The following is a 23,903-nucleotide window of genomic DNA, read 5'->3' on the forward strand; positions in this document are numbered from 1 at the left end:
CTCTCTATGGTTTGATAGTCCAGAGACTGCACAGAGTTGAGGCCTGATGCAACTTCCAGGGTCATAGAGAAAGCATGACAGAAAGTCCACAGGAGGAGGTCATAGAGCCTATGGTCTAAGGCCAGAGAGGCTGATCTCAGGGCCCCCAGGGGAGGGGGTGGAAGTCAGAAAGAGGCGAGGGGCAGGCAGGGGCGCAGGGGAAGGGGTGGAATGGGAGTGGGGAGGGGACCGAGCAGGGGCAGGAAGAAGTGGGGCGGAGACTTAGGGGAAGGGGTGGAGTGGGGGCAGGGCTGGGGCTGAGGGGGAGTTGTCCCAGGCCCCACAGCCCCCTAGGGATGGCCCTGCCCCTCTTCCCCCGTGTCTCAGGGACACAGTCTGAGCCGGGAATTACCCCCACCACCCAGAGACAGGGTCAGATTCTCGCCCCAGGGACGGAGCCCGGCAGGAAAGTGAAGATCGGGGCCTCGTCACCAGCATCAATAAATGTCACCTCCCCCCGGTCACAGTCCAGACAAACCCGGATCCTGCTGGGGACTCAACTCAGGGGCAGAGTGGTCACAGGGGAGGTGAGAGCCCAGAACTGATCCAGCGCATACCCCACAGCCCAGATCCCCTATTTGGGGCATATCTCTCCCTTCCTCCTCACAGACTCTCTGGCCAACCCCACAACCCAGGATCCCTCATCCCCCACCTCCACCTCCCAGCAATGTCTCCCCGAGATGAATCCCTCACAGCCCAGCATAGAGGGCTCAGTGTGAAATCTCTCAGGGTTGTCGGGCAGATGCTGCTGCATTTCTTCCCACTTCCCACTTTTCAAATCCTCAGACAGCACAAGGTTGGGATGAGCCGTGTCTGGATCCAGAGTCACATTCGCTGTGGGGGAGAGAGAATCAGAGCATTTGTGGCAGAGCTCAGCCCTGGGGGAGGCTGGGACCATTTTTCACTCTTCCCAGCAGCCCTGTTCTGGCTGGGACGGGCCTGGATCCCAGGGAGCTGCCTCTGTGCTGGGCACCTGAGACTGAGCAGAGATGTCACTGCAGTTCCCCACTCTGTTTCTCATTTGCCTGAAGAAGCTTCAGCTCCCAGCTTCCCCTGCTGGGCCTTCTCCATTCCCAGCAGCAGAGAAACTGGGGTAAAGGAGGGGGATGTGTCAGCCCTCAGGGCAGAGAGCTCTCAATTTAGTATTAAAGGTTCTGTGAATGTCCATGAGAACCCCATGGTCAGAGTTAAGGGTGTTTGGATGCTGCTCAGGGAGAGTGTTTCTGTTCATCAGCATAGGCATGAACTCAGCACTAAGGTTGGTGTCAGGATCTTTTGTGTGACTTCAGCTCGGGATCTCCTCTGTATTTCATGGTTTCATTGTAGTGCTGGGTGTGTCATGACTGGTGTTGGTTTGGTTGGTAACTTTAGGTGCAGTGTGTTTTCATGGGAATTTTCTTATAATTTAAAGACCGTTTTCACCTGCAACCTCACCCTGTCTTTGTGCTCCTAGGGTTTCCCCTCTTTTTGTCCCCAGTGCAAATGGCAGAGTGTCTGGAGGGGGAAAGGCGAAAAGAGGCGAGATTTCTTGCTTTCATGTTTGTAACAATATCCCCACTCTTAACTGACCTAACTTGGTTTGAATTTTGACAGAGAAACAGAGAGGGACAGGGACACACTCAGATCTTTAATATAAATATAAACAAATCTGAAACCTTCTTTTACCTCTCTCATTCAGGCATCTCACAGCAATGAAATCAACAGCCATTAGGTCTCACAACCACCCTAGGAGATACAATCTGTCAGAGAGATTTCCTTTCCTCTCATCAGCCCCTCCCAATCTCCAGACTCCAGCTGGTTTGTCTCATTCGCCTATTGCCTTTTCTCAGACCCTAGACCCAGATCCTGCAAAGACTTTAGCAGACTTTGGTCCCTTTGTTGCATCCGATGAAGTGAGCTGTACTAACGAAAGCTTATGCTCAAATAAATTGGTTAGTCTCTAAGGTGCCACAAGTACTCCTTTTCTTTTTGCAAATACAGACTAACACGGCTGTTACTCTGAAATTTGGTCCCTTTGACATTAATGGGATGTTAAGAGTTTGCAGGCTCAGGGCTCGTAGTTGTAGGTCCCTTGGGTTTATTCACTCAGCATCTCTACAGAGCTCAGCACAATGGGGCCCTCGTCCTCCATAGAATAATAAAATTGTTTAATAAGTGTTGAGATTGGAGCTGGGAGAGTGTTGGCTCAATGGGCCAAATTCACCCTAATTGGCAGAGAAATAGAGGGGGCAGTTTGCGACTCCCCCAGTCAGTGGCTCCAGAGGCCCGTGCAGACCTTGGCACAGGCAAGGCAAGTCCTGAGATGCAGCCAGAGTAGCATCCCTGTGTCTGTGACCCCCACGGGCTTTGCAAGTTGGGAGAGAAAATCAGGGACTCAAAATTAGGCCATTTTGCTAAATTTGGGCCTCAATGGTGTGACCTTTGTTAACTCATGAATGAATGTGAGACGTCCTGACACCTGGGCACCTGTTACACCAGCTCAATTGCTTTCCTGTCATTCAATAGATATGACCCCCGTGGCCAGAGCCCATCCCCTCCCACAGTCTCAGGGGCTCATCCCACTTTCCCCACCTAGATCCCTTCTCAGCACCTTTGCATTTCCTCAGAATCTCCATTAGGGCAACAGTTTTCTGGGAGAAATTGTTGAGTCTCGCTTCTAGTTCAGGAGAAATCTCCACTGGCTGCTGGAACTTCCCCTTCTCACACCTGGAGAGAAAACTTCACATTTGTACATTTCATTTAGTGACACGTTATAATTTGTTGTTAGTGAAAGCTGCTGCTCTAATGGGCCTGGAGTCAGAGCAGGTGGGACACAGGCTGTGGTCGTGAAATCTTCCCCCAAAGGTCTCATTAATATTCTTCAACTCTGTCCTGGAGAGACCAGCTCTGGGGATAAAAGGAGGCAATTGAGTCTCCGTGGCCAATTCACTCCTTGGCCTCCATGCTCTGAGGGACAGGAGGTTCCCAGGTGAAGTGTTGTAGAAATCTGTCCTCTAGGAACTAGACTGAGACACTAGCTCCCCACTCCCCAGCTCATTCCACACAGGGCTTCAAACAGCCCTCACGTGGGAAAGACTCTTGATCGCTGCTGCCCTGGGCTGAATGGTGTCCAGTACCCCAGCAATGATAGGCCCATATTCCATCCCCACAATCTTGAGGCAGCCACTCCCCCAGCGATGTGACATCTCTAGGAACTACTGGGTCAGTCTTTCCCACTGAATGGAGAATTCCAGAGTCTTCTGTAATATGGTGAGAACCTCAGGATTAAACAGATCAGAAAGATTTCTATCCAAAATGTGACCTTCCCTACACATTTTGCTGTAGAGCCCTTGGGAGATGCAGTGCTAACATCATCACCACCACCACCATCACCATCACCATCACCAAGCTCTTTCCCAGCATTGTGAAGTGTGAGGGGGAGTGAGAGAGAGCCATGTACCTGCTCAAGGTGCATCTGACATCCTAGAGAAGAGAGAGAGAGAGAGAGAATGTCAGTCCCACTTGACAGAGGCAGTGGTTCCCAGGGAAGGGATTTTGCAAATATAGGGAACAGAGGCCATGGATTCCCTGAGCTAATGGGGCTTTCCCTTCTCGCATATCTCTGTGTCTTTAATTCTGCAATGACCAGTTGTCATTCACATGTCAGCAATGTACGCGCCAAGTTACAGTGAGATCTCTGACTGCTGGACCCCTGTGCTTATGATTCTGGAGTCCTCCCTTCCCTGTGTGGGGATCTCCAATGTTTCTAACTCAGTCTCACCTGCAGGAATTCACTTGCTGGCTTCTGATACTTCCCCTCCAGCTCACTCATCAGCTCACTGAGATGGGAAATCTCCTCTGAGAGTATGGTGTCATTTTCTTTCTGTATCTTCACTATCTCCTTGTCCAGCTTTTCCAGCCGGGCCAGCAGGAGTCACTCTTGTTGCTCCAGGAACTGCCTCAGTTGCTGAAATTCAGAAACAATTTTCTGCCTCTCCTCTTGTGTCTGTTTCTGTAAAGCAACAGGGAAAGGGCTGGTCAGGGACAAGGAAGCAGCCTGGGGTCTTTTATGGAGTGCTGAGTGTGCAGGAGGGAGAATTTCTTTGCAAACCTAAGATTTCTGACACTTGATTCTACCCTGTGGTTACTTGGGAGAGGATTCTCTTACACCTCTTTCATTTCTCCCCAATGTATCTGGAAAGGGATGTTTCCATGTCTGACGTGCTTAGGACGTTGTGTTATCAATGGCCTCTGAGAATGGAGATCCAGAGCAGCAGGAGGCAGGACTCAGCATTACACTGACAGAAGTTCCAAGGGAAAAAAGAAATCAAAGAATTCACCAACCCAAGAAATGACGCAGACACAGGGAAAGTCACAAGGGCTAGAAATTAACTCATTCACTGACACAAGAGCTTAGATTCTGCACATGAACCTAACACAGAAAATCTAGGATCATGGAGAAATGTACTGATGCCCACATTCACCAAGCCCACAGAGGAATCTGCCTAAAAACAGACCTCTCACCACAAGTCTCAGCAGGTCAGAAACAACAGGCACCTACCAGATACTCCCAGCTTTTCCCCTCTCCAGTCACTTGAAATCCCTGCAGTTTTTCTCTCTCTTCCCTCAAAGTCTTGCAATGGGCCTGATTTTTTTCCTGGAGAAAGAGAAATTATTTGGGAGGTTTCATTCTGAGGGTTCAGAAGGGTGGGTAGGGGGATGTTTTTCCACCCAAACCCAAGGTGACTGTTTGTCCTAATGGATTTATGACATCAGGGGCACCAAGGGAATGAAACCGAACAACGGAAATAGGGAGAGTGTCATATTCCAACTTGTTTCCAATTCAGTCATTTTATAAATTAGAGAGAGACCTCAATTATCTGAGTTTGACTGGTATTTATTCATTCACTAATTAGTAGCACAGCACATAACAGGAAACTGGAGTCACATGGTGGTGAATCAATTAAGGTGGTTTTCAGATTACAGAAGTGATACTAATCCCAGAAACCAACCGGGCTCCAAATATGAGCTGGGATTCTCCAAGGAGCCCAACTCCCAGTTGAATTTCAGCTCTGAAGCCCTGGGGACTGCACTGGTGTGACAGAGCGGGACTAAGTGTTTTACAGAACAGAACAGCTTCTGTTCTGTAAAAAGTTCCCTTGTTTCACCAGTGGAAGTTGGGTTTGACAAGGATTCAACTTCTCAGCTTCTGTTTTCTAAACAAAGGATGTTTCTAGCTCTCTTCCTTGCAGAGAAAAACTTTTAAATATCACCCCAGTAGCTCTCCTTCAGCCTCTTCAACTCCTCCCCCTCCTTCCTGTTTCCTGTCCTTTCAGACTCCCAACAGCCAGTGCTCCCAATTCTAATAATTACAAGCAACATCTAAACACCACAAGACACTGGAAAGAAAGCAGTTCTACAACTTTAATTCATTTCACTTTCAATGTCCTAATGCTCCAATGTTTGGGTTTCAAACACTGACCAGGACTCTTGGTCTAAGAAATATTTTCAGTCAGATACAGAGCCTTTAAAAATAAGTTTTAAGTGCTGGAACTAGGGGTACTGGGGATGCAGCACCCCCTGGCTTGAAGTGGTTTCCATCATATACAGGGCCAGCACAGTGGCTACATGATCTCTAGATTATTCTTGGACATGATATTTTTGGAGATCTTTCTGTTTCGTCATGGACTGAACATTTTCACATTATGTGTTGTAACTTGATCTTTCACCCTTAATATAAATGAGCTGATGCTGAGCTACAGGGGTTAAGATGTTTTCCGGAACGAAATATTCTCTAATGTTTCCCTGCAGAAATGTGGAAACAGAAAATGTGGACAGACATTTTAGACTGCAATTGAAATGATTCCACAATTTGCAATTACACGTTGATTCTCCTGATCAGAATCTAGCCTACTGTCGTAAAAAGCAACATTTCCAGGGAAACCCTGATTTTCCTGAAGCCACACTTTCAGATGAGAAACATTTCTGTGTGAAAAATGTCAGCTAGCTGTAATTATGGAGGGCTTTAGCTATGGAGGAATAGAGATCTCTAATAGAGATTGTTCACATTGTTCATGTTTTAAACATAGGTGCCAACTCCGTGGGTGCTCCGGGGCTGGATCACTCACTCAGGGGAAAAAATTAGTGAGTGCTCTGCACCCACTGGCAGCTCCCCGCCCCAGCTCACCTCCACCTCTACTCTGCCTCCTCCCCTGAGCGTCCCTTCCCCGCTTCTCCCCCTAGCTCCCAGCGCTTCCTGCTGCAAAACAGCTGTTTCGCGGAGGCAAGTGCTGGGAGGGAGGGAGAGGAGGGGGAACGCGGCGCCCTTGGGGAAGAGGCGGGGCCGGGACAGGGATTTGGGGAAGGGGTCCAATAGGTGCAGGGAGGAGGTGGAGTTGGGGAGGGACTTTGGGGAAGGGGTTGGAATGGGGGTGGGGCAGGGGTGGAGTCAGGGCGGGGAATGGGGTTTGAGCACCCACCAGCGCCGGGAAAAGTTGGTGCCTATGGTTTTAAAGAAAACTATTTGGATTATTGACTAAGTAAATATAAGTATTGCAGAAAGGGATCTAGGGGTCATAGTGGACTACAAGCTAAATATGAGTGAACAGTGTGACACTGTTGCAAAAAAAGCAAACATGATTCTGGGATGCATTAACAGGAGTGTTGTGAGCAAGATACAAGAGGCCATTCTACCGTTCTACTCTGCATTGATTAGGCATCAACTGGAGTATTGTCTCCAGTTCTGAGCACCACGTTTCAAGAAAGATGTGGAAAAACTGGAGAAGGTCCAGAGAAGAGCAACAAAAACGATAAAAGGCCTAGAAAACATGAGCTATGAGGGAAGACTGAAAGAATTGGGCTTGTTTAGTTTAGAAAAGAGAAGACTGAGGGGGGACATGATAGCAGTTTTCAAGTATCTAAAAGGGTGTTACAGGGAGAAGGGAGAAAAATTGTTCTCCTTGAGCTCTGATGATAGGACAAGAAGCAATGGACTTAAATTGCAGCAAGGGAGGTTTAGGTTGGACATTAGGAAAACTTCCTAACTGTCAGGGTGGTGAAACACTGGAATAAATTGCCTAGGGAGGTTGTGGAATCCCCATCACTGGAGATATTTAAGAACAGGTTGGATAGACATCTACCAGGGATGATCTAGATGGTGCTTGGTCCTGCTGTGAGGGCAGGGGACTGGACTTGATGATCTCTCAAGGTTGTTATGCCAAGAAAACTACACAGGATCATTTCAGGGGACAAGACAAGAAAATGCCATGTTTATTATGATAACACAATTTGATTTATAACCAATAACTAATATCTTGGGTTCGATGCCTGTGACGGCTAACTGGCCAGGAAAGCCGGGCACAAGGAAGAGCTGGGTCTCCGTTGGGCATGCACCGATGCCCTTCCATGTTGGCTGCAGAATGGTACCCTCCCCAAAGTCTTCCATCTCATCCATCCTTTTTTGTAGGCTTTAGTTTCAATCTAGAGTCTATAGGTCTTGCTGTGTCACGCTGCCTCTGGGTTTGGTGTGATTGATCACCCGTCAATTGCAGACATGACTTTCAGCCTAGGACCTGGCTCTGATGTTTCTTCAATTGTACTTTTGTTCTTTTCTTTTGAGGGTGGACTCCTCTTACTTTGTCAGGGCTGTTGTCCGCATCTTCAGCCACTGGGTGTTTACACTTTATTTTATCAGGACGGGCTGGAGGTTGATTCCACCATCCATACATACCTCATTCACACATCTAAACTAAACTAATAAGATTACATTAGGCTTTTGCAAAATGGAGTAAGCATTTTTAAAATGGAGTTTGGGACAAGTTAAAATGGAGTTTGAGTTACAATATGGACAAGTGTAAGAAATGGCAAACAGTGAGCAGAAGTTACAATGTTGAAAGAGTTCAAGTTTCAGTGATTTAAGCAGCAATTGGATTGAAAGTGAAACTCAATTAGCCAGTTTCTGGGGTAACCGATTTTATGAATGAATGTTGCAATGCCAGACAGCTACCGGTAAGTCGGAAATCAATTTGGAGTGGGCAAATCTACTGTGGGGGTTGCTGAGATGCAAGTAGCCAACATAATCATTGAGCTGCTGCTATCAAAGGTAGTGACTCTGGGAAATGTGCACGTCACACGAGATGGCTTTGCTGCAATGGGATTCCCTAACTGTGGTGGGGCTATATACGGAACGCATATCCCTATCTTGGGACCGGACCACCAGGGCAGCCAGTACATAAACTGCAAGGGGTACTTTTCAATGGTGCTGCAAGCACTGGTGGATCACAAGGGACATTTCACTAACATCAACGTGGGATGGCCAGGAAAGGTTCATGATGCTCGTGTCTTCAGGAACTCTGATCTGTTTCAATGGCTGCAGGAAGGGATTTACTTCCCAGACCAGAAAATAACTGTTGGGGATGTTGAAATGCCTACAGTTATCCTTGGGGATCCAGGCTACCCCTTAATGCCCTGGCTCATGAAACCGTACACAGGCACCTTGGACAGTAGTCAGGAGCTGTTCAACTATAGGCTGAGCAAGTGCAGAATGGTGGTAGAGTGTGCATTTGGATGTTTAAAGGGTCGCTGGCGCAGTTTACTGACTCGCTCAGACCTCAGCGAAACCAATATTCCCATTGTTATTGCTGCTTGCTGTGTGCTCCACAATCTCTGTGAGAGTAAAGGGGGAGACGTTTATGGCAGGGTGGGAGGTTGAGGCCAATCGCCTGGCCGCTGAATACGCGCAGCCAGACACCAGGGAGGTTAGAAGAGCACAGCAGGAAGTGGTGCACATGAGAGAAGCTTTGAAAACCAGTTTCATGACTGGCCAGGGTACCGTGTGACACTTCTGTTTGTTTCTCCTTGATGAAAACCCGCCCCCTTGGTTGCCTCTAAATTCCCTGTTAGCCACCCACCCTTCCCCCTTCGATCACAGCTTGCTTGCAAGGGAAATAAAGTCATTATCATTTAAAAAACATGTATTCTTTATTAATTGATTATAAAAATAGGGAGATAACTCACAAGGTAGCTCAGGTGAGGTGTGGGAAGAAGGCAGGAGGGAAGGAAAAGGCCACTTTAAAACTTCTTGAATGACAGCCTTCTGTTGCTTGGGCTGTCCACTGGGGTGAAGTGGTTGGGTGCCCGGAGCCTCCCCAGCTCCCTCCCCCCATGTTCTTGGGCGTCTGGGTGAGGAGGCTATGGAACTTGGGGAGGAGGGAGGGCAATTAAACAGTGGCTGCAGCGGCAGTCTGTGATCCTGCTGCCGTTCATGAACCTCCACCAGAGGCCGGAGGATGTCCGTTTGATACTGCAGTAGCCCCAGCATTGCCTCATGCCTCCTCTGATCTTCCTGCCACCACCTCTCCTCACGTTCATCGGCCACTTTCCTGTACTCTGCTACTGTGTCCCTCCACACATTCTGCTGAGCTCTGTCAGTGCCAGACGACTGCATGAGCTCAGAGAACATTTCATAGCGCATGCATTTTTTTCGCCGCCTTATCTGAGATAGCCTTTGGGACGGAGGAGGGAGGCTTGAAACATTGGCAGCTGCTGGAGTGAAAAAAAGGGAGTGAAGTATTTTAAAAGATACATTTTACAGAACAATGGCTATACTCTTCCACGGTGAACTAAACTATTCACATTACATAGCACATGTGATTTTGGTACGAGGTCGCATTTTGCATCTTATATTGAGTGCCTGCAGCTTTGGTGTTAGAGATCACACACGCAGTGCCGGGCAACAGAATTCGGCTTGCAGGCGGCCATGGTAAGCCATAGTTTTTCGGCTTCTGCAACCTTCATAACAGCAGCGCCCTCCTCTCCCATACCAAGCAAAGCAGGTTGAGTTGGCCATTTAGTGCTGCGGTTTTCCTGTTAACATGCAGCAGCAAAAACCAAACTAACCCGCCCCGCCATTCAATTTTCTGGGATGATTGCTTTATCTCTCCCCCCACTGTGTGGCTGGTATCAGGGAAGATCCCTGCTAGCCAAACATGAACAGCTCAGCGCCAAAGCTCCCCCCCACCTCCACCGCGTGGCTAACTGTGGGGAGGATTTCCTTTCAGCCACAGGCAAACAGCCCAGTAGGAATGGCCACCTCTCAATGTCGCCTTAATTAAATTCCCCTATTTCAACTAGGTTACCATGAATGATATCACTCTCCTGAGGATAACACAGAGAGATAAAGAATGGATGTTGCTTGAATGCCAGCAAACACCGGGACCATACGCTGCCAGGCTTTGTCATGCAATGATACCAGATTACTTGCTACTAGCATGGCGTGGTAAAGTGTCCTACCATGGAGGACGGAATAAGGCTGCTCTCCCCAGAAACCTTCTGCAAAGGCTTTTAGAGTACCTCCAGGAGAGCTTCATGGAGACGTCTCTGGAGGATTTCCACTCCATCCCCAGACACGTTAACAGACTTTTCCAGGAGCAATACTGGCCACGAATGCATCCCGCGTCCTCAGGGCTACTTAATCATTAAAAAACGCTTGCTTTTATAACATGTATTATATTTAAAAGGGTACACTCACCAGAGGTCCCTTCTCCGGCTTGGTTGGGTTGGGAGGGTATTTCAGTCAGGGTGATAAAAAGATCCTGGCTGTCGGGGAGAATGGTGTGCTGTGTGCTCTCCTTAAGCTCGTCCTCCTCCTCCTCATCTTCCCCATCTGAAAAATCCTCAGGCATGGAGGAGAGTACCCCATCATTGGAGTCCACGGACAGGGGTGGGGTAGTGGTGGCGGCTCCCCCTAGAATTGCATGCAGCTCAGCGTAGAAGCGGCATGTCTGGGGCTCTGTCCCGGAGCGTCTGTTTGATTCTTTGGTTTTCTGGTACGCTTGTCTGAGCTCCTTAAGTTTCACGCGGCACTGTGTTGCGTCCCTGCTGTAGCCTCTGTCCCTCATGGCCTCGGAGATTTTTTGAAATGTTTTGGCATTTCGTCTTTTGGAACATTGTTCTGATAGCACGGATTCCTCTCCCCATACAGCGATCAGATCCAGTCCCTCCCATTCGGTCCATGCTGGAGCTCTTTTTCAATTCTGAGACTGCATGGTCACCTGTGCTGATGAACTCGCCTGGGGTGAACAGGAAATGAGTTACAAAAGTTCCTGGGGCTTTTCCTGTACACCTGGCCAGTGCATCCGAGTTCAGAGTGCTGTCCAGAACGGTCACAGTGGTGCACTGTGGGATAGCTCCCAGAGGCCAATACCTTTGAATTGCGTCCACACTAACCCTAATTCGAAACAGCGATGTCGATTTCAGCGCTAATCCCCTCATTGGGGAGGAGTACAGAAATCGGTTTTAAGAGCCCTTTTTTTATGTCGAAAAAATGGCTTCATTGTGTGGACGGATGCAGGGTTAATTCGATTTAACGCTGCTAAATCCAACATAAACTCGTAGCATAGACCAAGCCTTAGCGATTGGCAGAAAAAGAAGTAGCACTGAGTGGACTTCTAGTCTCTAAAGGTCTTAATTGCTTTATTTTTGAGTGCACTTATATAATTAAAATCATCTATGTTTCTAAGTTACACTTTCCTGATAAAGAGATTTCACTACAGTACTTGTATGAGGTGAACTGAAAAATACTATTTGTGTTTTGAATGTTTATAGTACAAATATTTGTAATAAAAAATAATATAAAGTGAGCACTGTACACTTTCTATTCTTTGTTGTGAGAAATCAGCATATGAGAAAACACAGAAAAACATCCAAAAACATTTAACAAATTCCAATTGGTATTCTATTGTTTTACAATGTGATTCATTGAAATTAATTTTTCTAACCCCAATGAATTTTTTTGAGTTAATCACACGAATTAACTGCAATTAATCAACAGCCCTACTATCTTCTTCCAATTTTTTAACAACACCAGTTTACATTTCAAAGTTCTACTCTATATTACTTGGAGTGGCCCCAAATACCATTTACACAGTTTTCTAACATGTCTCTAAAGGTTGAATCTGGGTCAATTAGCCTGCAAGGTTCTTAACTCTTTTGGGCCAGGTGTCACAGAAGTTTAGATCGTGTGTGAATTCTCCCATGTTTAATGAGGTGTGATCTCTGTGTACAACTTTTGCTCAGTCCAAGCACTTATGGAGTCTTGTGGATTCCTTGATGTAGAACAAGGACTCATCAGTTTCTGAAATGTTTCCCACAGTCTAAGCCAGGGGTGGCCAAACTACGGGCTGCGGGCCACATCCGGCCTGCGGGACTGTCCTGACCGACCCGCCTGAGCGCCCGGCGGGGGAGTCTGCTCCCAGCCCATCCCCTACCTTCCCTGCTCTCCCGGAGCCTCAGCTGCACCGTGCGGGCAGCGCTCTGAGGGGTGGGGCTGCGTGCTCCTCCGGGAGAGTGGTGCAGCGTGTCTGGCTCCTGCCGGGCCACCAGCAGCATGGTAAGGGGGCCGGGGCCGGAGGGTTGGATAAGGGGCAGGGAGTCCCAGGGGGGAGTAAGGGGACGGGGGCTGTTGGATGGGCGGATGTTTTGGGGGGGGCGGTCAGGGGGTGGGGAACGTGGGGGGATTGGATAGGTGTGGGAGTCCCGGGGGCCTGTCAGGGGGCAGGGGTGTGGATAGGGGTTGGAGCAGTCAGGGGACAGGGAGCACGGGGGAATGGGAAGGGGGTGGGGTCCTGGGGAGGTGGTTTGGGGCAGGGGCCCCTGGAGGGGGCAGTCAGGGGGTTTAGATAGGGGATGAGTGTTGCAGTCCAAATACAAGACAGACAAAGCTTTAAGCAAGCAAGCGGGCTGGTCTGCCGACGGGCTGGTCTGCCTTGTCAGCTTTCCACCCTCTCTTTTATTCTCCCCCTCCTCCTGCGCATTACATACTCCATCAGATAAAAGGAATACACTGGCTTTGTTTAAGATTCTTATTAACCAATTTCTATCTACCGCATTCCTTGCTCTTGGGCCTTGAGCCCAGTCCTGGGAGGCTTCCCACGGTTCATGTCCTTAGGGCGAGTTTCCAAGGTTCATGCCCTTGAGAGGAGCCGTGTGTGCACTGCTCCTACACAACACTCAGGGTGTGCCCTAAATGTTGCCAAGTGCATGAACCCTGCATGAATCCTTCAGATGAGGTCCTGGGGGGTGGTTAGGGGTGGGTGGGGGTCTCTGGAGGGGGCGGTGAGGGGACAAGGAGCAGGAGGGATTGGATGGATCAGGGATACTGAGGGGGGCAGTCAGAAGGCAGGAAGTGGGAGGGGGTCAGATGGAGGCGGGTCCAAGCTGTTTGGGGAGGCACAGCCTTCCCTGACCCGGCCCTCCATATAAGTTTTCAACCCCGATGTGGTCCTCGGGCCAAAAAGTTTGCCCACCCCTGGTCTAAGCACTTATCGGATCTCTCTTCAGTGTGGATTGTCTGATGTTTAACAAGGTCTGACCTCTGTATGAAACTTTTTCCACAGTCTAAGCACTTACGGAGTCTCCCTCTTTTGAGGACTGCCTGATAATTAAGAAGCCTTGACCACGGTATGAAAGTTTCTCCATAGTCTGAGCACTTATGGGGTCTCCTGTGTGGATTCTCTGATCTAAAACATGGGCTGAGCTCCTTATAAAACTTTACCCACAGCCTAAGCACTTATGGGATCTCTCTCCTCTGTGGATTAGCTGATGTTTAACGAGGTCTGACCTATGTAGGAAACTTTTTCCAGTCTGAGCACTGATGCGGTCTCTCTCCTGTGTGGATCCTCTGAGTGTTATAAGATTCGATCTTTGTGTGAAACTTTTCACATGGTCCAAACACTTATAGGGTCTCTCTCTTGTGTGAATTGCCTAATTTGAAACAAGTTCTGACCTCCATTTAAAAGGTCTTTCACAGGCTAAGCAGTTATGGGGTCACTCCTCTGTGTGGATTCTCTGATGTAAAACAAGGGATGACATCTATTTGAAACATTTTTCCATAGTCTAAGCACTTACGGGGTTCTCTCGCGTGTGTGGATTGCCTGATCTTTAGAAGGGCTAATCTGTTTCTGAAACCTTTCCAAGAGTCTTATGGTCTCCCTCTTGTATGGATTGCTTGATGTCTAACAAGGTGGGACCTCTGAATAAAACTTTTCCCACAGTCTAAGCACTTATGAGGTCTCTCTCCAGTGTGGACTGCCTGATGTCTAACAAGGTGGGACCTCTGGATAAAACTTTTCTCACAGTCTAAGCACTTATGAGGTCTCTCTCCAGTGTGGATAGCCTGATGTTTAACAAGGCCTGACCTCCGTATGAAACTTTTTCCGCAGATTAAACATTTATGGGGTCTCTCTCCAGTGTGGATTGCCTGATGATTAAGTAGCGTTGACCGCATTATGAAACTTTTTCCACACTCTGAGCACTTATGAGATCTCTCTCCACTGTGGACGGCTTGATGTTTAACACAGTGGGACCTCTGTATGAAACTTTTCCCACAGTCTAAGCACTTATGGGGTCTCTCTCCTGTGTGTAATCTCTGATGTGTAACCAGGACTGATCTCCATATGAAACTTTTCCCACAGTCCAAGCACTTATGAGGTCTCTCTCCTGTGTGGATTGCCTGATGTGCCATAAGATTTGATCTTTGTGTAAAACTTTTCCCACAGTCCAAACATTTATGGGATTTCTTTCCTGTGTGGATTATCTGATGTTTTGCAAGGTTTGACCTCCGTATGAAACTTTTCCCACAGATTAAGCATTTATGGGGTCTCTCTCCAGTGTGGACTGCTTGATGTTTAACAAGATCTGACCTCCGTATGAAACTTTTCCCACAGATTAAGCATTTATGGGGTCTCTCTCCAGTGTGGATTGCCTGATGAACAAGTAGGGTTGATCGCCGTATAAAACTTTTTCCACAATCTAAGCACTTATGAGGTCTCTCTCCTGTGTGGACTGCTTGATGTTTAACAAGGTCTGACCTCCATATGAAACTTTTCCCACAGTCTAAGCACTTATAGGGTCTCTCTCCTTTGTGGATTGCCTGATGTCTAACAAGGCGTGACCTCTGTATGAAACTTTTCCCACAGTCTAAGCACTTATGAGGTCTCTCTCCAGTGTGGATTGCCTGATGACTAAGTAGCGTTGACCTCCGTATGAAACTTTTCCCACAGTCTAAGCACTTATGGGGTCTCTCTCCTGTGTGGACTCGATGATGTAAAACAAGGTATGATCTAAGTATGAAGCTTTTCCCACAGAGTAAGCACTTATGAGGTCTCTCTCCTGTGTGGACTGCTTGATGTTTAACAAGGTCTGACCTCCATATGAAACTTTTCCCACAGTCTAAGCACTTATAGGGTCTCTCTCCTTTGTGGATTGCCTGATGTCTAACAAGGCGTGACCTCTGTATGAAACTTTTCCCACAGTCTAAGCACTTATGAGGTCTCTCTCCAGTGTGGATTGCCTGATGACTAAGTAGCGTTGACCTCCGTATGAAACTTTTCCCACAGTCTAAGCACTTATGGGGTATCTCTCCTGTGTGGACTCGATGATGTAAAACAAGGTATGATCTAAGTATGAAGCTTTTCCCACAGAGTAAGCACTTGTGGGGTCTCTCTCCAGTGTGGATTGCTTGATGTTTAACATGGTCTAACTTGCATATGAAATGTTTCCCGCAGATTAAGCACTTATGGGGTCTCCCTCCAGTGTGGCGTTCCTGATGTCTAACAAGGTGTGACCTCCGTATAAAACTTTTTCTACAGGCTAAGCACTTATGGGGTCTCTCTCCCGTGTGGATTGCCTGATGATTAAGTAGGGTTGACCTCCGTATGAAACTTTTTCCACAGTCTAAGCACTTATGGGGTCTCTCTCTTGTGTGGATTGCCTGATGTCTAACAAGGTGTGACCTCTGTATGAAACTTTTCCCACAGTCTAAGCACTTATGAGGTCTCTCTCCCGTGTGGATTGCCTGATGATTAAGTAGGGTTGACCTCCGTATGAAACTTTTCCCACAGTCCAAGCACTTATGGGGTCTCTCTCCTGTGTGGATTCGATGATGTAAAACTAGGTATGATCTAAGTATGAAACTTTTCCCACAGAGTAAGCACTTATGGGGTCTCTCTCCAGTGTGGATTGCTTGATGTTTAACATGGTCTATCTTCCATATGAAACGTTTCCCACAGATTAAGCACTTATGGGGTCTCCCTTCAGTGTGGCATTCCTGATGTAAAACAAGTTGTGACCTCCGTATGAAACTTTTTCCACAATCTAAGCACTTATGAGGTCTCTCTTCAGTGTGGACTGCTTGATGTTTAACAAGGTTTGACCTCCGTATGAAACTTTTCCCACAGTCTAAGCACTTGTGGGGTCTCTCTCCTGTGTGGATTCGATGATGTAAAACAAGTTGTGACCTCCATATGAAACTTTTTCCACAGTTTAAGCACTTATGGGGTCTTCCCACAAAGGTGCCCTGTGATTCCCTGTACCCAGGAATCTCCTGCTGTTGATTCTCCTCCTCGTTTTCACTCACTCTCTCATCACCTGCTGGGACAGAGAGACAATCCGGACAGGAGTCATTGTGCTAGGGAAAAATTAAGAGGAATAGCACCGAGGGAAAACCCAACATAGTAAAGCTGCATAGATGGAGCAATTGGATTCTGCCTCCAAATCCCACCCAAACTTTCACAGAGAAGGATCGTTGGGAAGGAAACACTTGCAAGTAACAGGACATGTGGGAAACAATGTCAGTGATAGCTCCTGACTGCAGCCCTGCCCTGGGTGAGATGAGGAAGGAACTGAGGAAACTTACTGATACCACGGTTCTGGGATTCTCAATTTTTTCCTTCATTCCCCAGATGGTTTCTGTGTCAGTCCTCACCTGTGTGGCTGACTCTCGGGATCTCTCTTTCCTCACCGGCCTGGAGATCGGGCACCCACGGCTCTTCCCCTCGTTCCAGTCGGGCGATCAGGTCAGGTTTGGGAAGGGGGAATCCTGTACAGGTGGTCAATTCAGATCAGAGGAGGGTATGGAGGACTAAGAGAGCGTCTGTCAGAAAGGACATTCCGTGGGCGGCACCTGTCCCTGTTCTGTGCTGTGGAAAGTAGAATCTAAGAGGACGGGGACGTGGTTACTGAGCCCCCTCGGGGGAGGCAGACGTCTGGGGAGGTGAGGGGAATTGTGATGCACACCCAGCTCTCGTGTTAAACCCCTGCCTATTTCTAAACCTGCGGAGCCCAGAGCCCTCATACGGAGGTCAGACCAAGGAGGAGGGAGAAGAAGGATTCTGTGAGTGACCGAGAAACAACACAGACAGGATAATACAAGAGTTCTTCACCTTGCAAGCTACGGGGTACTGGTGGGGATGATTTAGTATGCGCCTTAGGTTTTGACACCCTGGTCTCATTGGAGTGTGATGAGGGAAGAACCTCAGCGGTGCCAGACACACAAACCCTCCCTGCACCCCGCAGCTTCCAATAACCAAGGAGCCACGAATCCCTTACCCAGCGAGGTCACTGTCTCGTAGTTCTCCTGCATGACGTCCCTGTAGAGGGCTCTCTGAGCGGGGTCCAGCAGAGCCCCCTGCCCCTGGGTGAAATACACAGCCACCTCCTCGAAGGTCACCGGCGTCTGGAACAACAAGAGTCCCCCGCTCAGCATCTGCCGCCCCAGCCACAATCCCGCTAGTCACGGGGGAGGAGGGCTAGAGAAGCAGAATCCTCCCCCCACCCTGCTCAGAGCAGCCAGGAGGCTCCAGGGGGTGGGGAGAAGGTGAGAACTTATTAACGCGCCCCCCCAGCAGATGGAGGAGGGCAGGCTCTTCACATTTCCCACTCGCCTGCCAGCCACAGGCTGAGACGGGAAGCAGAGCTCCGAGCCGGAGCAGGGGACAGGGACAGGAATCCCGACAGCTTCCCTTCGTACTTCACAGCAGCCTCTGGCCAGTGGGGTCAGGCTCCAGAACTGGGAGTCTGGTCGTTTTCCCAGCCCTGCCCAGGGGGGCTGTTCCCTGTTTCAGAAATGGGGGAATATTTCCCCCTTCCCCCCTACCCACCAGTGGGCCTGTTCAGAGAATCAGGCCCAGGTCGATCATGTTCCAGCAGGTTTATCACACCCCGTCCCACGCCGGGTGATTAACCCCTCTACGATGCCCCTCCCCCACCACCAAAAGCTCCCTGAAAATCCCCTACCTGAGCTGGCTCCATCACAGCCATTTCCCTGCCCTGTCCGCTGCAAGATGGGACAATCTGAAGCGAAACGTGGACGCGATTCCTCAGCCTGTCGGAGGAGCAGGGAGATTGGGCAGGTTTCATAAGGGGCTGGAGTCCATGTCACTCCCCGATTCCCCCCAGGCTCTCTCCCTGCAGACAGACGCTCTGATTCTATGACTCTGCCATGCTGGGAACAAACCCAGTTAGTTCATTACCTCCCCGGCCAGCCCCCTCTGCTTAGAACTAACCCACCACGTCCCTTCTAAACCTCCCCAGAGCAGCATCTCTGAGCCAAACGCTGGAAAAAGAGCAGAATCAAAGGAGTCACTTCAGGGTACTGCCCCACAGTGTATTGTGACCCCCTCTAGCTCTCCCCCATCTCCCTAAGTAGTGCGGTGCTCAGCAGAGCAAGCAACTGGCTTTTCCTCTCTCAGCTCCTGCCCTTGTTCCCAGGAGAGCTGACTGCCGCAGGGGTGCAGGGAATGAATCTGGGCAGAGCTGGGAACCTCCCTCCCCACTTCCTGCTCCTGCTGCCCCTTCAAGTCTCTCCACTCTCCCTTTTTATCTTCTTCCCTCGCCCTGGGAGAACTGGCGACTGCCCCATTGTCTTGGGTCTTTGCTCTCATTAGGTGGCTCAGCCACGGACACTGGTAATGGGGGTTGAACCAGGCTGTGTCACTGAGGACAGAAGCTCTGGTACTCACAGACACAGGGAGACCCTCCCCTTGTAGGCCAAACTCACCAGCTAGTCCCTGAAAGGCGCCTTCCGTGCAGAGTCATTTTCCTGCCCAGCTCCAGCCCTTTCCCCAGGTCTCTCCATCATCTGCAGGCTCAGGCTCAGGGGCTGGTGTGGTCAGAGGAGTTCCAGCCACTGCAGAAAGTGCCCCTGGGCTGGTCTCAGAGGGATTCATGAAGCGGGATTGTTCTTAATGTTTTCTCTGAGTACTGTGTGTGTGCCTCAGTTTCCCCATGTGTTACACAAGTATCAAGCTGGTGGGATACAGGGGTGTGATCATTGTGGAGACCTCTAGAGGGCAGGCGTGATGGCAGAGTGGCTGCCTGGGTGTAGAAAATGGCCAAAATTCTCTATCCTGGCAAGTGATGGCCAGAGCCCCTCCTCTGCAGGGAGCCAGCCAAAGGTGTTGGAGAACAAAGAGAGAGGGGGAGGCCAGGTGACCTGTTTTCCTGGGAAAGAGAGAAAGCATGGGGGAGGGGCAGCTGGGTGTCAGTGTGGATGGGGGGCTGGAAGCGGCTCAGTCTCCTGGTTTGGGACTCAGCGGGGAGAGCCCAGGACTCAAGACCCTGGATTCCCCCCAAGCCAGACGTTGCCGAACGCTCTTGGTTTCTGTGCTAACAAGCTCTGTTCTATGCCGCCTTCCCAGCGACCAACAAACCCTTCTGTTTTCCAGGCTGGCTGAGAGTCACAGCTGACTGCGGAGGTGGGGTGCACGGCCCCTGTGAGGAGCATGTCAGGCTTCTCCTTCGGCTGCCCCTGGGGTTCAGACTGGGGCCATGTGCCCTCCCTGGGCCCCAGGACCGGGAAGGCTGGGGCCACATGCTCAGTGGGGGGATGTTGGGGGTGCTCAGGGGTTAGGGTCCTGTCCCTACAATGCGAGGAGGGCTCACCCCCCCCACCAGCTGTACCCATTGTTATCCCCGGCTCCTAGTCCCAGGCAGGGGGCCTGAAACAATCTGTACGGAGGGGGAAGCACTGAGAGCCATTGAACCAAACTGTAAAGCCTGGATAGGATGGAAACCCCTTCAAGCCAGGGGGTGCGGCAGGGCCCCGCTAGCCTAGATCCAGCGCCTGTGCTGCCCCCCCACCCACCCACCCTGACTGTGCCCCTGGGCCCCGCTCCCTCCCCGACCCCCAGCTGGGGCCCCCCATCCTGCATCCAGTTTAGCCCCTGCCAACCTTCTGCCCCTCCCTATTTGCCCCCCTCACATCTCCCTGAGCTGCAGCCTCCGTCCGCACCAACCCGGCCGGGGCAGGGAAACAAAGCAGCAAGTGGGGGGAGCGGGGGGTAACGTGATCCTGCCCCCGCCCCGCACACACCGGGAGCTGGCGGCAACTTTCCCAGGCCCGGGGCAGGGAATCGCAGCCGGCTCCGCGGGGAGCAACCCGGGGCCAAACCCGCCCCCTGCAGCCCGGGGGTGCCGGGGGGGGGCGGGTCTCTCTTACCTTCCCCCCGAGCGGGGCCCCCCGGGGCAGGGGCCGGGCCGGGAAGGGGCCCTGGCCGGGCTGGGGGCTCTGCCCTGGGAGAGGCTCCCGGGGAGCAGCGGGAAGGGCCCGGCTGGAGGTTCCCCGCTCCCGGCTGCAGCCCGGGCTCCGGGCTCCCAGCACCAGCCGCCGGGGCTCGGGGATCTCGCCGGGAGCCAGAGTCCCCGCAGCGGCTGCGAGTCACTTCCTGGGCCGGGCCTGAGCCCCGCGATCGCTCCCCCCAGAGCCGCCCCCCAGCCGCTCCTGGGTCCTAGCGATCAACTCACCGAAGGATCAGCATCCCTGTGCCCGGCTCCTGTTACACTCACAGACTGTAAGGTCAGAAGGGCCCCTCATGAGCATCGAGCCCAGGGCTTCTCACGGCCACATTTTTGGTGGCCTCAGAGTGTGGCCAGCTCTGACACTTTTCCCTAAAATATTGAATGAACTTTAGGGGAAGCCAGTCAACATGCAGGGAGGTAAGCGGGGAAATGGTCCCATTACTGTGGGGAACTTTCCTGACTTTACCCCCCACTGCTGTGGAATCAAACAGCAGAAGGATCTGAGTCCTTGCTCCCTCTTCCCTCACCCAGAGCCTGTCTCACCTTGAGGGTTCCCCTTCCACTCTCCTGTGTGGTAAAGTCCTTATAACCCCGACAAGGCTGGGCCCAGGCTTCCTGGGGAGCTCGGCCCCCAACCTTGGTGTGACCACGCAGGACACGCGCTGGAGCGTGCCCACTCCAGGGTACTTTCTCTGCTCTGGACGCTTCCCTGACCTCCTCCCTGACCATTGTCTATACTCCAGAACAAATGCAATTTACTAAACAGCAACTAATTAAAAAAATAATCAGGAAAGAATGAGAAAGGCGAAAGGAAAACACTTAGCCCCACTCTGTGGGCACGGGGGCAGTTCACAGTCCATCCCTCCCACGTCCCAGGCCTCCTGCCCAGGCCCTGGCTGTGCTGCAGGGATGCCGTGGGTCAGACACGTGCTCTGGCGGTGGCCACACGCCCTCAAGCTCTAGGTGACAGGACCTTTTTCCCGGTGTCCCCGGAAAGGTGCAAATCCAGAGGACAAATAAAAAGCCCCCACACTTGGTAATCTCTGTAACTGATTGGGGGGAGGGGAGCAGGGGGTTGGACTCATGATCTTTGAGCACTTCTGGCTGCTGACCTAGTTCTGTCCCTGCCCTCCCCCTGGGTTCCACGGGACGGAGGCCTTGATCTGGTGTTATACCAATAAAATAAAAACCAACAGGATCTTATTAAAGGGAAAAAGGCAAAATACCACATTTATTGTGAATACACAAAGAATCATAGTAAGCAGTTAGTTATCGCTATAACATTCCATTCAATCTCATATTTATTCACACATTCATTCATACAAACACACACACACACACACAGGTTCTGCAAGGTTGTTATCATAGTTACCAGCCTTAGAGTTGCTCACGCCAAGCCACTGGCCAGGTGGCCTGGACATGAGGAGGGAGCAGGGCCTTGTCAGATGCTCATCTGATGCTCCTGGAAGTTGGTTTGCAGAATCAGACCCCAAAGTTCTCACTTTTTAGAGTCTATATTTATAGACCAAGTGGGGGGGGGGCTTTTTATTTGTCCTCTGGTTTGCACCTTTCCGGGGACACTGGGAAGAAAAGTCCTGTCACCGAGAGCCTGAGGGCGTGTGGCCACCACCAGAGCACCTGTCTGACCCGCAGCATCCCTGCAGCACAGCCAGGGCCTGGGCAGGAGGCCTGGGACGTGGGAGGGACAGACTGTGAACTGCCCGGGCATCCCAGAGATGCTGTTTGTGCTTCCCCGGAGCCCATAGAGTGGGGCTAAGTGTTTTTCTTTCACCTTTCTCATTGCTTCCTGATTGTTTTAAATTACTTGCTGGTTAGTAAATTGCACTTGTTCTGGGGCATAGACAATGGTCAGGGAAGAGATCAGGGAAGCATCCAGAGCGGAGAAAGTACCCAGAGTGGGTTTGCTCTAACCTGTGTCCTGAGTGGTCATAACCAGGTCAGGGGGCTGAGCCCTTCAGGAAGCCTGGGCCCTACCTGGTCGGGGTTATAAGGACTTTGCCACACAGGAGAGTGGAAAGGGAGTGTCATAAATATAAAGGGAAGGGTAAACACCTTTAAAATCCCTCCTGGCCAGAGGAAAAACCCTTTCACCTGTAAAGGGTTAAGAAGCTAGGATAACCTCGCTGGCACCTGACCAAAATGACCAATGAGGAGACAGGTTTCAGAGGAACAGCCGTGTTAGTCTGTATTCGCAAAAAGAAAAGGAGTACTTGTGGCACCTTAGAGACTAACCAATTTATTTGAGCATGAGCTTTCGTGAGCTACAGCTCACTTCATCAGATGTATACCGTGGAAACTGCAGCAGACTTTATATACACACAGAGAATATGAAACAATACCTCCTCCCACCCCACTGTCCTGCTGGTAATAGCTTATGTAAAGTGATCAACAGGTGGGCCATTTCCAGCACAAATCCAGGTTTTCTCACCCTCCACCCCCCCACACAAATTCACTCTCCTGCTGGTGCTAGCCCATCCAAAGTGACAACTCTTTACATAATCAAGTCGGGCTATTTCCTGCATAGATCCAGGTTTTCTCACATCCCCCCCACCCCCATACACACACAAAAATGAGGAGACAAGATACTTTCAAAGCTGGAGGGGGGGAGAAACAAAGTTTCTCTCTGTCTGTGTGTTGCTTTTGCCGAGACCAGAGCAGAAATGCAAGTCAGATCTCCTGTAAAGAGTTAATAAGCAATCTAGTTAGATATGCCTTAGATTCTGTAGCTCACGAAAGCTCATGCTCAAATAAATTGGTTAGTCTCTAAGGTGCCACAAGTACTCCTTTTCTGTTTTGTTTAAATGGCTGATAAAATAAGTTGTGCTGAATGGAACGTATACTCCTGTTTTTGCGTCTTTTTGTAACTTAAGGTTTTGCCTAGAGGGATTTTGAATCTGATTCATGTTTTGAATCTGATTACCCTGTAAGGTATTTACCATCCTGATTTTACAGAGGTGATTCTTTTACTTTTTTTCTTCAATTAAAATTCTTCTTTTAAGAACCTGATTGCTTTTTCATTGTTCTTAAGATCCAAGGGTTTGGGTCTGTGGTCACCTATGCAAATTGGTGAGGATTTTTATCAAGCCTTCCCCAGGAAAGGGAGCATAGGGCTTGGAAGGATTGGGGGGAAAGACGTTTCCAAGCGGGCTCTTTCCCGGTTATATATTTGTTAAATGCTTGGTGGTGGCAGCAATAAAGTCCAAGGGCAAAAGGTAAAATAGTTTGTACTTTGGGGAAGTTTTAACCTCAGCTGGTAAAAATAAGCTTAGGGGGTTTTTCATGCAGGTCCCCACATCTGTACCCTAGAGTTCAGAGTGGGGAAGGAACCTTGATAGGAGCCCTCAAGGTGAGGCAGGCTCTGGGTGAAGGGAGTGGGAGCGAGGACTCAGATCCTTCTGCTATTCGATTCCACCCAGGAGATGTTTAAGTTAGGAAAGTTCCCCACAATAGCGGGGCCATTTCCCCACTTACCTCTGCGCATGTTTAGTGGTTTCCCCTAAAGTTCATTC

At 50.1% G+C, this 23,903-nt stretch overlaps 2 protein-coding genes across 8 annotated transcripts; both read right to left on the reverse strand.

Annotated features, from left to right (window-relative positions):
- Window positions 1-1,653: 1,653 nt before the first annotated feature.
- On the reverse strand, window positions 1,654-13,281 carry LOC142069259 (zinc finger and SCAN domain-containing protein 29-like). 4 transcript variants are annotated; one of them, XM_075119868.1, is made up of 5 exons: window positions 10,547-13,281; window positions 4,580-4,675; window positions 3,800-4,030; window positions 3,479-3,501; window positions 1,654-2,925 (listed from the first exon to the last, which is right to left on the reverse strand). In XM_075119868.1, the coding sequence occupies exons 1-3, from the start codon at window positions 10,914-10,916 to the stop codon at window positions 3,993-3,995; spliced, it is 504 nt and encodes a 167-aa protein (XP_074975969.1). In that variant the 5' UTR covers window positions 10,917-13,281; the 3' UTR covers window positions 1,654-2,925; window positions 3,479-3,501; window positions 3,800-3,992. The 4 variants fall into 4 exon arrangements, with proteins under 4 accessions (XP_074975969.1, XP_074975968.1, XP_074975967.1 ...); XM_075119867.1 differs by having other exon boundaries at window positions 1,654-3,501; XM_075119866.1 differs by lacking the exons at window positions 1,654-2,925; window positions 3,479-3,501; window positions 3,800-4,030; window positions 4,580-4,675 and adding an exon at window positions 8,927-9,558.
- A 162-nt stretch (window positions 13,282-13,443) lies between these two features.
- On the reverse strand, window positions 13,444-20,544 carry LOC142069242 (uncharacterized). Of its 4 annotated transcripts, XM_075119800.1 has the most exons (6): window positions 20,294-20,544; window positions 18,854-19,296; window positions 18,091-18,178; window positions 17,404-17,530; window positions 16,781-16,894; window positions 13,444-16,446 (listed from the first exon to the last, which is right to left on the reverse strand). In XM_075119800.1, the coding sequence occupies exons 2-6, from the start codon at window positions 18,889-18,891 to the stop codon at window positions 13,997-13,999; spliced, it is 2,817 nt and encodes a 938-aa protein (XP_074975901.1). In that variant the 5' UTR covers window positions 18,892-19,296; window positions 20,294-20,544; the 3' UTR covers window positions 13,444-13,996. The 4 variants fall into 4 exon arrangements, with proteins under 4 accessions (XP_074975901.1, XP_074975902.1, XP_074975904.1 ...); XM_075119801.1 differs by lacking the exon at window positions 20,294-20,544 and having other exon boundaries at window positions 13,444-16,443; window positions 18,854-19,925; XM_075119803.1 differs by lacking the exon at window positions 20,294-20,544 and having other exon boundaries at window positions 18,091-18,261; window positions 18,854-19,925.
- Between the last annotated feature and the right edge of the window lie 3,359 nt (window positions 20,545-23,903).

The sequence above is a fragment of the Caretta caretta genome, chromosome 14, assembly GCF_965140235.1.
Source record: "Caretta caretta isolate rCarCar2 chromosome 14, rCarCar1.hap1, whole genome shotgun sequence".
NCBI lineage: Eukaryota > Metazoa > Chordata > Testudines > Cheloniidae > Caretta > Caretta caretta.